Genomic DNA, 12,369 nt, shown 5'->3' with positions numbered 1-12,369 from the left:
GGACACCGGAGATGCCAGGAGGCTTTTAGGAACCCAGGGAGTGTTGGCCACACAGCTTCATTAGTGACCTGGAAGTGGGTTCCGTTTCTGGATCCCAGTGTCCTTACCCTCTGCTCACCCCCTGGCAGCCTGCCTTCTCCTCATTCAGCATCACTTTCTTCTCTGCCCACCTTCACCGATCCCTGTTCAGGTCCCGGGATAATGCAGTTCTAAATGGTCAACTCTATCTCTACTCAAATCAAAAGGAGAAGCAAGGGCTGTAGCAGAGCTAGCAGGGACGGTGTTATACTACTGTCACTCCAGAGTCAGGGAAAAGTAAGGTTCAGGACCTCTGTGTTTGGGTGGCTTATGTCAAAGTTCCCTGATATTTGGAGAGCAGGCCTTTCAAGGCTTCTGTGTATGAGCTTTCAGGCTGCATGAGGACACCTGGCTGAGGGAGCTACAATCCAATCCACGCTCTGCTCACGAAGCTCTTTGCCCGATATGTGCCCCGTCTGCCTAGAGGAACGGTGCCCTGTCTAAGCCACATAATCAGGCTGCTGATTATGCTAGTGTCAGCCCTGTACTCTTTTTCCAAATTGTGGTTAAACATGTAACATAAAATTTACTGTATTAACCATTCTTAAGTGTAATGTTCACGTGAAGTGTGCTCACATCGCTGTGCAATCAGTCTCCAGGACTTACCCTGTCCCCGTTAAACAACTCCCCATTCCCCTCTCCAGCTCCACCATCCCCACCCTTCTACTTGCTGTCTCTATGAAGTTGATTACTCTAGGTTCATATAAATGGAAACATACAGTATTTGTCTTTTTGTGACGAGCGTATTTCACTTCATATAATGTTCCCAAGTTCATTCATATTGTAGCATGTGTCAAAACTGCCTTCCTTTTTAAGGCTGAACAACATGTATACACTAGGTATTTTTTAATTCATTCCTCCACTGATGGACTCCTGGGTGGCTTCCCCCTTTTGTCTTTGTGAATCATGCTGCCTGTACACGGTACACAAATGCCCTGTACTCTTGGATCCTTGATTTTGAGAAGAAAACCTGCCAGTTCAGTGACGATACCACCCGAATTGAATTTCAGAGAACAGTAATAGCCACCCTCGTAATTCAGTGCTTTCAAAATTGATGACACATACCTTGGAGAGGCTGTAAATAACAGCACTTTGTGGGCATAAAATGGTCTTCCTTCTACCAGAAAGGTAACATCTGACATTTCTTTATTGTTAAGGAAATGAGGATCTGGAACAGGAAAGGGAGAGAGGGTAGCTTTAGAGGACAGAAGGGTGAGGTTTGGATTCCCCTTTTGGAAAAGTGCCCGTAAGAGCTGACAGGGAGGCTATGGCGATAAAATACTCATTGGAGAGAAAGTGACCAAACAGGAGACAGAATCAGTTAAAGGAACACTCAAATCACTGAAATTCAGTTTCTCGTGGGAAACCTTCATAGCTTACTCGCGACTAAAAGTAGCATTTCCCCTTAGAAGCCTCGCCCCCAGCCCGAGTTCAGATGACTGTCAGGTGTGGAAGGTGAGCATCCACCTCGCTGACCTCCAAGGAAGTCACCCCCCCACCTCGCTCCTCCTCAAGCTCGGTGCCCTCCTGCCGGAGAGAAGTGCTTCTGAAGAGCTGTCCCCTTGCTGCTGCGTTCCAGGCGATCCGAAATCCAAGCCCTTTTCTCAGGGTCAGAGGCAAACGAGCCAGGCCCCTGCCCTCAACTCCAAGAATAAAGAAGTTGTATAACTACTTGTACAACGAGTACTCTAGTACTTACTGAGCTACCACTTACACGTGTAAACTCATTCAGTCCTGGGAGAAAGGGACGGCTGTCAGGCGTGCAGCTGGGGACACAGACGCCAGGAGTCACAGTGACTTGGCCAAGCAAATGGCAGGTGGAGAGGTCAGGATGTGAACCTAGACATTCTGACTCCAGGGCCTGCATTGCTAAGCACCGGGATACTCCGATTTGCCTGTCGTGTTGGCCATTTTTCCTGGGGCTACAGAAGGTGCCAGTCTGTCCTCAGCTCAGCCCTTCTGCCTCACTGGGAAAATCCACCAACACTCCCGTGCACCCCTACACGGCTCCACCCCACCTGGCTTCTAAGTCAGACCCCTGGCCTGGCCCCATTTTGCCCAGGCCCTGCTGTAACTTGGACCCAGAATTTGCCTTCCTGGCTGATTCGCCCCAGGGGGTGGTCCTGGATGTCCTCCACTCATATTTCTCTGTCCGTACCTACAGCCACCTCACCTCTTCCCAATAAAAAAGTTTTAATTTAAAACATATCAAAAAAAGCATTAAAAAGTCAAAATCACCTGTAATCCCTCTATCTTAAAAAAATTTTTTTATTAAAAAAAATACAACAAGGGCTTCCCTGGTGATGCAGTGGTTACGAGTCCGCCTGCCGATGCAGGGGACACGGGTTCGTGCCCCGGTCCGGGAAGATCCCACATGCTGCAGAGTGGCTAGGCCCGTGAGCCATGGCCGCTGAGCCTGCGCGTCCGGAGCCTGTGCTCCGCGGCGGGAGAGGCCACAACAGTGAGAGGCCCGCGTACCGCAAAAATACAAAAAAACAACAAAACCCAAACTTCTAAAACTCTCCAGGTAAAGGGAAGAGAGGCTATAGGGGAAGGCCCCAGCGTTGACTAACACTTCTCCACTTGCTTTAAAGACCGTTAACAGGTTGGAGTGACTTTCTCCCTCTTCTCAGCCACCTGCCTCCCTCCGCTGGGTCTCTCTCATTCCCACTGTCCACTTCCAACTAGCCCCCACTCCGGCTTCCTAAATTGCTAATATCTCCTACCTTTATCTCTTTTTACCATTCTCTCCCAGAATTCACTGGGAGGGCAAGAGGACAACATACTATAAAAAAATAAGGCATGTGCTCTCCAGTTTGCCATAGTCCCCACCACTCCCCTATTGTCTTACACCAAACTCATTTCAATCATTTTTATGACCTGCCTGGCCGTACAGAGATGCCAGTTTGGAACCTTTGTCACTACTCTTATCTTTCCTTTCAAGTAGATTCCTAAGGAACTACTATTTGGCCACCTTTAGTTATCTGAGCCTGAAATGCTGTATTGAAGATGCAAAACACTATTTGTTCCATATTCCACTTATTAGTAATTATGTCCTTTTTCTTTCATCTCGTGAGCTTTGAGCCTCTCAGGCCTGCCTTTATTCTCTTGGTGCTAATAACCCTTGGGATTCCGATGCTTGGGCTGAAAACCAGGCCCTTTTAATCGCTGGTGAAAGAAATCTCAGCAAGTTCAGGAGGAAAAAAAATGTTCCCTCCTCTCCTATAGCTACAGGAAAGCAGATTTTATGCTGCATCAGTGAAACAGCCCTTGCAAATGTTTGCTCTAACAAGGATGTCTTGTAAGGCACCAGCTGTCAGAGATTATTGCTATGTCCTGGCAATGTAACCTTCAATCTCTAAAGTCTGTTAATTTGATTGATCTTTATAATTTGTTGCCCTGATAATATTTTAATTAACACCTGTTTTCTACAAGGTAAGAACTCCTAGCAGTTTTAGTACATTCTGGTTTGCCTACATGAATGGGCATAAAGAAAACCAGACAATTTGGATTCAACTGCTAAGTTTTTCATTTTAGCATAAAAGTTGTATCATTTAAATTAACAGGTTATTCATGACAGGAACAAAAATACTTTAAAACAGTTTCATGAATTTAGCCTTTTCATTAATTTAAACTAGCTCACCTGTTTCAAAAGTAGGGGTTTTGCTAAAGGGTAGAATTTTTCAGATGCTTCCATTTCTCCAAAGTTTCCTGGTCTTTACAGGAAGAGGAAACAGGAAGTAGGAAAGTCCCCAACCTTCACGGCAAAGGGAGTCCTTTATCTTTAATATTTTATAACCCCCAGGCCCTCACAACAGAAGGTTCATGCTTCAGGATTCAAGGCAGCTGGGTGTTTGCCTTCTTGCCAGGCTGATCAACCAGGTTGCAAGCAGACTCAGGATCTTCCAAATGAAATCAGTGCCTGATAGAAAGGTTTCTTCTGGAAAACCCCAGAAGCCGGACTGGAGAATGATGGAATTGTGGCTTTGGGGGGACCTGGGTTCAAGCTCCAGTTCCACCTGAACTGACGCTGCAGCCTCTGAGAGCCTCTCTTCAGCTTTGACCAGGATGACACTGTGTGCCTCCTGCGGTGGCCCAGGGATTGCTTGAGAGAGAGTAGGTGAGGGGCTTTGCTGCGGCCAGCTCAATGCCAGGGTCAAAGAAGGGTGAAAAGTACTGTCACTGTCCCCAGCTTGTTCCATCTCAGGGAGGAGGAACTTCTTAGAGGGGAGGCTGGGGGAGAGCAGCCATGCATGCACAGCTCAGCCTTCTCCGGGACTTTACCTGGCTGCTGGAAGTGCGTGGGCTCACAAGGTCTTGGGCAGCCCGTCACTGTCGGTGACTTGCAGTAGAAAGGCACTCAATGGAGGGATGAGATTTTGGCGAGTTCCCTTGTCCACACCCCCAAGGTATCTTCTCCAAACAGCTTAATCGCATAACAAAGGTGACATCCCGATCTCCACCTACCTCACTCCAGTCTCCACCTCGTCTGCCCTCCAACACTCCCACCTTCTTTTATGGCGTTTGCTTGCTCCCTGCCCTCCAATCACAAAGCAACAGCGCAGGGCAGGACCCGGGAAGCACTTACCCAGGCGCGAGGTCTGTTTCCGTTTGATCTCTGTGAGCTTGGGGATGGGGTAGGGCCCGTAGCAGTGAGTGAAGATGACACACAGCTGCTGGCTGATCACTTCGTTCTGTGGAAAGGAAAGAACGGCTCACACTGCTGGGGGCTGTGCACTCATCCAAGCTGTGCTGTAACAATGGGTTCCTCCCCCCAGGCGAGAGGAGCCCACAGACTTACTGCAGATTCTCAGAGAAATTCCCCTGACATCACACGTTCACTTTGCCCCTCAGGCCCTGGATTTGCTTGCTCTGTTTGTCCACTATTTCTAGCAGGTTCATTGGTGGAAGTTTAATTTGTAATTAAATCCTTTCTTGCTCCAATCATTTCTTTACTATCCATTAGAAAACAAGGTTTGTAACTCACAGGATGGAAAATAAGTTTTTCACCCTAAACACACCTTTATTAATACTCCAAAATTCTGGCAGCAGGTCATTATCCCGAAAATCACAGCAGGAAGCCCTGTGGGTCCTGTTCTTGTGCTCTCCATGACCAAGATACAAACGCTCCTGATTCGGTGTTCTTCTGAATTTGATTCTGGCGCTGAGGCATTTCCAGAGCCAGGAGTGCTCAGCTGAATCACTTCCTCCAAAAAAAAGTGTGTGTGGGGAGGGGAATAGTTCTGTGATGCAAAACTACAGCTGCCCCAGTTGCTCAGGGAGCCTGTTTCTGATCGCCCTTCGCCCTTCACGTTCTCTCCTCCTTTCCTGTTGGGGCCCGTGCTGTTCATTAATCTCCCTCCAACTGCAGGTGTGCAGGAAGGAAGCCCAGGAATCAGAGCATTTTGGGGGATGCTTTTTACTGGGTGAAGGGGGTTGAAACTAGGGGCTAAAATCAGAGGTAGATAGCTAGACATTTACAGTATATTAAGAAAAGTAGGTTACAACACAATTTGTACCATGTATTTTTGGAAGTAAAATGCTACATATATATTTGGATGTATAAAGAAAGGTCTGGAAAAAGAGTAGCTACCGTTGGGTGGGATGATGATGTCTTCCCTTTTCTTTTTATCTATATTTTCTGTAATAAACAAGTGCTGCTTTGGTCATAAAAACAATACATGTTATTTTTCATTTTAAAAGACAGGTTTGGGACTACTAGTGATGTTAGCAGTTCTGATTCTTGAATCTGCTTCACTGTGTTCCTGAAAGAGAGGGATCACAGCTCAACCTATGGAAAGAAAACCCAACCCTTTGATCCTGCAAGGCACCATGTTACCTCAGAGGGGGTCCACAGAGGTGCCTAAGGAGATGCAATCCTATTGGACAGAAAAAGGGATTCTGCTTTCAAAGATGATACCTTATGACCAGCAGCATCAGCATCACCTGGGAGCTTGTTAGAACTGCAGATCCGCAGGTCCCATCCCAGACTTCAGCCTCAGGTGGGCTGGGGGTGGGGCCCACCAGTCAATATTTTAACAAGTTTTCTGATGCTCCCTTTGTTTTGAGACCCACACGTTTCATATATTGAAATTCTGTCTTGGGTTTGACCTGGGCTGGGGACTGTCAATTCGTTTCCTTTGGTCTAAAGCCTTGCCACACAAATGTGCCCCATCGACCAGCAGCAGCAGTATTGCCTGGGAGCTTGCAAGAAATGCGGACTCTCCTCCTAGGCCCACTGCATCAGAATCCGCATTAACACGCTCTACAGGTGATTCCCATGCATACTCATGTTGGAGAAGCACGGGGGTGGTTGGCAGTACTGTGGCCCCTAGAGGACTGCGTGCCCTAATCCCTGGGACTGTGATATCATGAGATACCATGCCTGTGAATATGTTCTCTTTCAGAGCAAAAGGGACTTGGCAGGAGTAATTAAGGTCACTAAGTAGTTGACCTTAAAAGGGGGCGATTACTTTGGATTATCTGGGTGGGCTCACTGTAATCACATGAGCCTTTAAAATTAGAGGCAGAAGAGGAATTCAGAAGGGATGGGGGAGACGTGGAAGTCAGAGGGTCTGGAAGCCTGAGAAGGACTTGATGCACTGTTGCTTGAAGACGGTGGGGGCCACATGGTGAGCTTGCGAGGGAATGCAGGCCCCAACACTAGGAACAAAATGTGACCCCCCAGCTGACCCCCAGGAAGGAAATGGGACCTCAGTCCTACAGCCACAAGGAACTGAATTCTACCCAAACCTGAATGAGCTTTCAAGTGGATTCTTCCCGGGTCTCTAGAAAGGAACTCAGCCCTGCTGATACCCCTGATTTTGGTCCTGTGAGACCCTAAGTAGAGAGCCCAGCCGAGACCTTGTGCCTGGACTTCTGACCAATGGAAACCATGAGAGAGTAAATGGCTGTTGTCTTCAGCCTCTAGATTGTGGTCATTTGTTACCGCAGCAATAGAAACTAATCCAGCTCATCTAGAGTTTGCCTATTTCATCTTCCTTCTGACCGCAGCGTGCCCGACGCACTGTGGATGCACAGTGAATACTTGCAGGTCACAAGAAAGATGAGACCTGTGACCTGCAAGATGCTCTGTGCAGACTGTGTGATGAATGGTGCTGGTCTCACTACCTGCACCTGGGGTTGTCTTGGGAGGCTTGCTGGTGAGTCAGCCCATCTCATCAACTCGGGGGAAGGAACGAAGATCCATTTCCTGGATTTCGTGACCCGTAAGAGAAGCTGTACTCAGCATCTAAGAGGTGACCGGCACCGTGAAAGGAGCCATACTGGGGGCAAGCAGAGGCAGCAGAGCAAGATCCCGTCTCTCCAGGAACTCACAGCTCGGCCTCACTTCCTAACTTCACTATGTGTTGTATCACCTGAGAAAGTAAAGACAAGGGCTGTCTGTTCCACAGGGGCAATCCTCAAGCACTTAAAAATTATCTGGGAGGCACGTAACTCCCCACTCCTAAGTGAGGGCTGCATACAGTGACTTGATTCCAAAGAGCACAGTCTGGAAAGCGAGGGGGAGGCAACAGTAAGTTTGCCGTGGAGAAACTCGACAAACACAATCTCAGCCAGGTGGTCAAGGTCATCATCACCGGGGATGAGTCATATCGATCGCAGGTACACCTGATGTGATGAGAAAGGCGCTTTACCTCGGTGGGCATCCTTCCCAAACCCACAATCTCGGTCTAAATCGTGAGACAAATACTGCGTACTCCACTAGAGGGGCAGCCTATAAAATATGTGACCAGTACTCCTCAGAAACGGTCATGGTCATCAAAAACAAGGCAAATCTGAGAAACTGTCTCAGCCAAGAGGAGCTTAAGGAGGCATGACGACTAAAGGTAACCTGGTGTCCCGGAGCAGAATAAGACACTAGATAAAAACCGAGGAAACAGGTATAAAGTATTTAGCTAACAATAACGTATCCATGTTGGTTCACTGATTATAACAAGTGTACCACACTGATGCAGGATGTTCATACTGGGGGGAGCAGGTGAGGGGTTGTATGGGAACTCTCTGTGCTATCTTCTCCATTTTTCTGTAAATCTAAAGTCACTCCAAAAAATGAAGTCTATATTACAAGAAAAGCTGCCCAATGAGGAAATAGGAAAATTATGATGAAAGCACTAGAAGTTCAGGAGAGAAAGGGAAAGAAGACGGGTCATCAACAGTTCCCTAGGCTTGACTCATTCATCCCCCAAAGGTTTCGTGAATGTAAACGTTCCCTCATGCGCTAAGCTATGCTTTCATCCACTCATGAATTTTCTTCAAAATATTTATTGAGCATCTGCTAAGCGCCAGGCACTGGCTAGACCCTGAGGGCTGGACACTGTGTGAAGGATGGTGTTGACGAGCCCGACGCCAGCACCAAAGATGCTGCCATTTCCGAGGCTTTCTGGCCGCTTCTCCTTCAGAGATGAGAACCCTAAGAGAAGCCGCCCCACTGTGTCCTTGAACTCATCTGTGTTTGTCGAGGTGTCTGCTCTGTGCCCTTTTCTGTGCACTTCCTCCAGACTGTGGGATTGTTGGGATAATTCACTCTGCTTCCCTGGCACGCTGTAATTCGTATAAGTGAACAACTTGTGGGGTTGGTCTACCCTAAGGATTTGGGTAGCTCTGGACCCAAACCTGAAGACAGTGGCTGGACTTAGCCAAGCTTGAGGCTCACTCTCTTCTGGGGGTGGGCGTGGGTTGGGTGGCTGTGCTGGGACAGACGCTGACGCTCTCCTCTGAGCGACACATTTAAGCGTGGCGCTTTTAGCTCAAAGGGCCACAAGGCTCAAGCCCCAGGGGCAGCAGGCCAGCCTCAGCATGTAGGCCCTGACCTGGGAGGCCTGGGCTGGGAGAGGTGGGTCTGGCCAGGCTCATGTACATGGCAGCCGGTTAGCAGTTGTTAGTGGCGTGCCGCTGGGGACCTGGAATTCAGGTTTCTCACGGAAAATGCTGGGTATGTGTGCTCGTGGGGTGAACTTGGGTCCTCGGGGCTTGGAACTGTGTGGCTACATAGAACTAGACAGTAATGAAGCCAAGTTCCTAACACCAGGGTTACCAGGAGACTCCCCTGAGATGGATTCCTGTGGATTTGGGGGCTGACATCCTTCCTCTCCTCCTCTAACCCCTCACTCCTCTCCTAAAAAGATACGGAAACACCTTCTCTTCTTCACAAAGGAGTGCTAGGATTGATCCCAAAGGTCCTTTGCAGGTGGCTTAGGCGGGGGTTCTACACAGTGGTAAAAACCTGGACAGGGGGGCCAGATGGGACTGGGTCCCAGTCCTGGTTCCTCACCCACTAGCTCTGTGACCTTAGGAAAGTGACTCGGCCTCTCTGGGTTTTGGTATTCTCTTCTAAAGTGGATTAAAACTACCTGCTTGTTGAGGTTGCTATGAGAGCTAAAAAGGATAACACATCCCCATATACTGCTGAACCAAAGGAAAGTGCTGAGATTTGACCATTTTTAACCCCCAAAACAGCAATTTCCCATAATTCAGACGAATGCCTATTTTTCTAGACCCTAAAATGTCATAAAATTAATGGCAGCTTTTAGGAAGAGGAAAAAGAAACTCACCACATTAAACACACACACCCATTTTTAAGATCCATTTAACTTGAGAAATGCTGGAAGGTGGAAAAAGCTGTGTCTCAGAATCAAGAGAATGCGGAATTACTGTTACTATCTAGGGACACTGGCAGGGAGTTCTCTGCCTCAGTCCACTGTCAACAGCGACTGACTCTTCCCTACAGAGGCCCCTCCCTTGCGGGATGCACTGACCTGTGAGCAGTGAGCTGCTCTGCGCTGCCACACCCCTGGGAAAGGTGGAGGTGGGAAGTGTCCCCACCTCCAGAGGGTTCTGCGAGGTCAGCATGTAGCCCCACTGGAGTTGTGCACCAGATGAAACTGAACACACAATGAACTCAAGTGCTTTTAAATAGTCATCCATGTGTTTTGATATGTACCTTTTATTCATGTCAAGTGAGGAAGGTTTTCAATTTATGGTAGTAATACAATGTTTCCTTTCTAACTACATTTAATGGAAGGCAAATTGATTTAAAGAAAAATATCAGTGGAAATACCCTTGAGGAATGAAAGGGAAATCAGACATTATCAGATGAAGGAAAACTCAAAGAATTTGTCACCAGGAGACCTATCCTAAAAGAATAGCTGAAGAAAGTTCTCTAAACAGAAAGGATAGATGAAGGAATCTTGGGACATCAGGAAGAAAGAACATGGTAAACAAAAATATGGATAAACATAATAGGTTTTCTTTCTTCTCTTGAGTTTCCTAATTATGTTTGATGGTTGATGCAAAAATTATAAGTGTCTGATGTGGTTCTAAATATGTAGATGAAATATTTAAAGACAATTATGTCATAAATGGGGGAGGTAAAGGGACATAAAGGGAAGTAATGTTTCTGTACTTTACTTGTACTGGTAAAATGAAGACACCAGTAGTCTATGATGTTATACACACACACACACACACACACACACTATAATACTGTAAGCAACCACTAGAAAAACTATACAAAGGCATACAATCAAAAACATTACAGACATATAAAAATGGAATTTAAAAAGTGTTCAAGTAACTCCACAAGAAGGCATAAAAAGAAAAGAGAAAAAAGACAGAGAGACCAAACAGAAAACCCAAAATAAGATGGCAGGCTTAAGCCCTAAAGTAGCAATAACTGATTAAAATATAAATGGTCTCAATAAACCAATTAAAAAAACAGAGATAGGCAGAGTGGATGAAAAGCCCAACTATATGCTTTTTACAAGAAAGTCACTTCAAATCTAATAAAACAGGCAAGGTGACAGTAAAGGATGGAAAAAATATATCACATGAACATTAATCAAAGGAAAGCAGGAGTGGCTATATAAATATTAGATAAAGTAGATGTCAGAGCAAGGAAAATTAGCAGAAGCAGAGAGGGGCATTATATGATGATAAAAGGGTTAATTCACCAGGAAGATATTGCAGTCCTAAATGTGTATGTACCAAACAACAGATCTGCAAAATATGTGAATCAAAAACTGACAGAACCAAAAGAAGAAATAGACAAACCCACAATTACAGTTGGGTTCTTTCTCAACTGATAGAATAACTAGACAGAAAATCTGTAGGCTATGGAAGAACTCAACAATACCATCAACCAACAGGGTCTTATCGACAGTTATGGAAACACTCCACTCAACAATGGCAGAAAACAGTCTTTTCTTTTTTTTGGCCACATTGCATGGCTTGTGGGATTTTAGTTCCCAGGCCAGGGATTGAACCCAGGTTCCCGGCAGTGAAAGCACTGAGTCCTAACCACTGGACCACCAGGGAATTTCTGAAAACATTCTTTTTAAGTGCCCGTGAAACCAAGATAGACCATATCCTGGGCCATAAAACCAACCTCAAAATTTTAAAAGGATTAAAATAATACAGACTGTGTTCTCTGACCACAATGGAATCAACCTAGAAATCAATAACAGAAAGATAACAGGAAAATCTCCAAATACTTGGAAACTAAACAACACATTTCTAAATAATTCATAAGTCAAAAAGGAAGTTCCAAGGGAAATAAAAAACACACTGAACTGAATGAAAATGAGAATAAAAGGTATCAAATTTTGTGGTACACAGCCAGAGTAGTGCTGAGAAAGATATGCATACGTAAGACAAGAGGAAAGGTCTCAAATTAATATTCTAAGCTTCTACCTAAAGAACCTGGAAAAAGAAAAACAAAATAAGAAAAAAAAAGAAAAATAAAATAAGCCCAAAGCAAGCAAATAATAAAGATAAGAGCAGCAATCAATGAAACTTAAAAAAGAAGAGTAGCAGAGAGAGAAGATACAAATTAACAAAATCAAGAATGAAACAGGGGCTATCACTACAGACTCTGTAGACATCAGAAGGGTAATAAGGGAATGTGATGAGAAACTCTACACACATACATTTGACAACGTAGATGAAATGGACCAATTCCCTGAAAAACACAAAGTACCCCACCTCACTCAATATTAAGTAGATAATTTGAATAGCTCTGTAACTATTAAAGAAATTGAATTTATAATTTAAAAAACTTCCCTTAAAGAAATCTCCAAGACCAGATTGAAAAGGAAGAAATGAAACCATCTCTACTTACAGATTACATGATTATCTAAGTAGAAAAATCCCAATAAATCTGCAAAAAACTCCTAGAACTAATAAATGAGTTCAGCAAGGTCACAGGATATGAGATAAACATACAAAAATCAATTGTATTTCCATATGCTAGCAATGAACACATGGACAAAA

The 12,369-nt window shown here is 45.5% G+C and overlaps 1 protein-coding gene across 5 annotated transcripts in view; it reads right to left on the bottom strand.

Moving 5' to 3' along the window:
• The window catches only part of ABTB3 (ankyrin repeat and BTB domain containing 3), a 307,888-nt gene that overhangs the window by 19,087 nt on the left and 276,432 nt on the right, over positions 1-12,369 (bottom strand). For all 5 annotated transcript variants that reach the window (XM_067697855.1, XM_067697854.1, XM_067697853.1 and 2 more), the window contains 2 exons: positions 4,667-4,772; positions 1,144-1,246 (listed from right to left, as the gene is read on the bottom strand). In XM_067697855.1, the coding sequence (XP_067553956.1) occupies positions 1,144-1,246; positions 4,667-4,772 (209 nt within the window). The remainder of the gene's footprint in view (positions 1-1,143; positions 1,247-4,666; positions 4,773-12,369) is intronic.

Source organism: Pseudorca crassidens, chromosome 11 (genome assembly GCF_039906515.1).
Source record: "Pseudorca crassidens isolate mPseCra1 chromosome 11, mPseCra1.hap1, whole genome shotgun sequence".
Taxonomy (NCBI): Eukaryota; Metazoa; Chordata; class Mammalia; order Artiodactyla; family Delphinidae; genus Pseudorca; species Pseudorca crassidens.
This window is presented reverse-complemented; position numbering and strand designations above follow the sequence as displayed.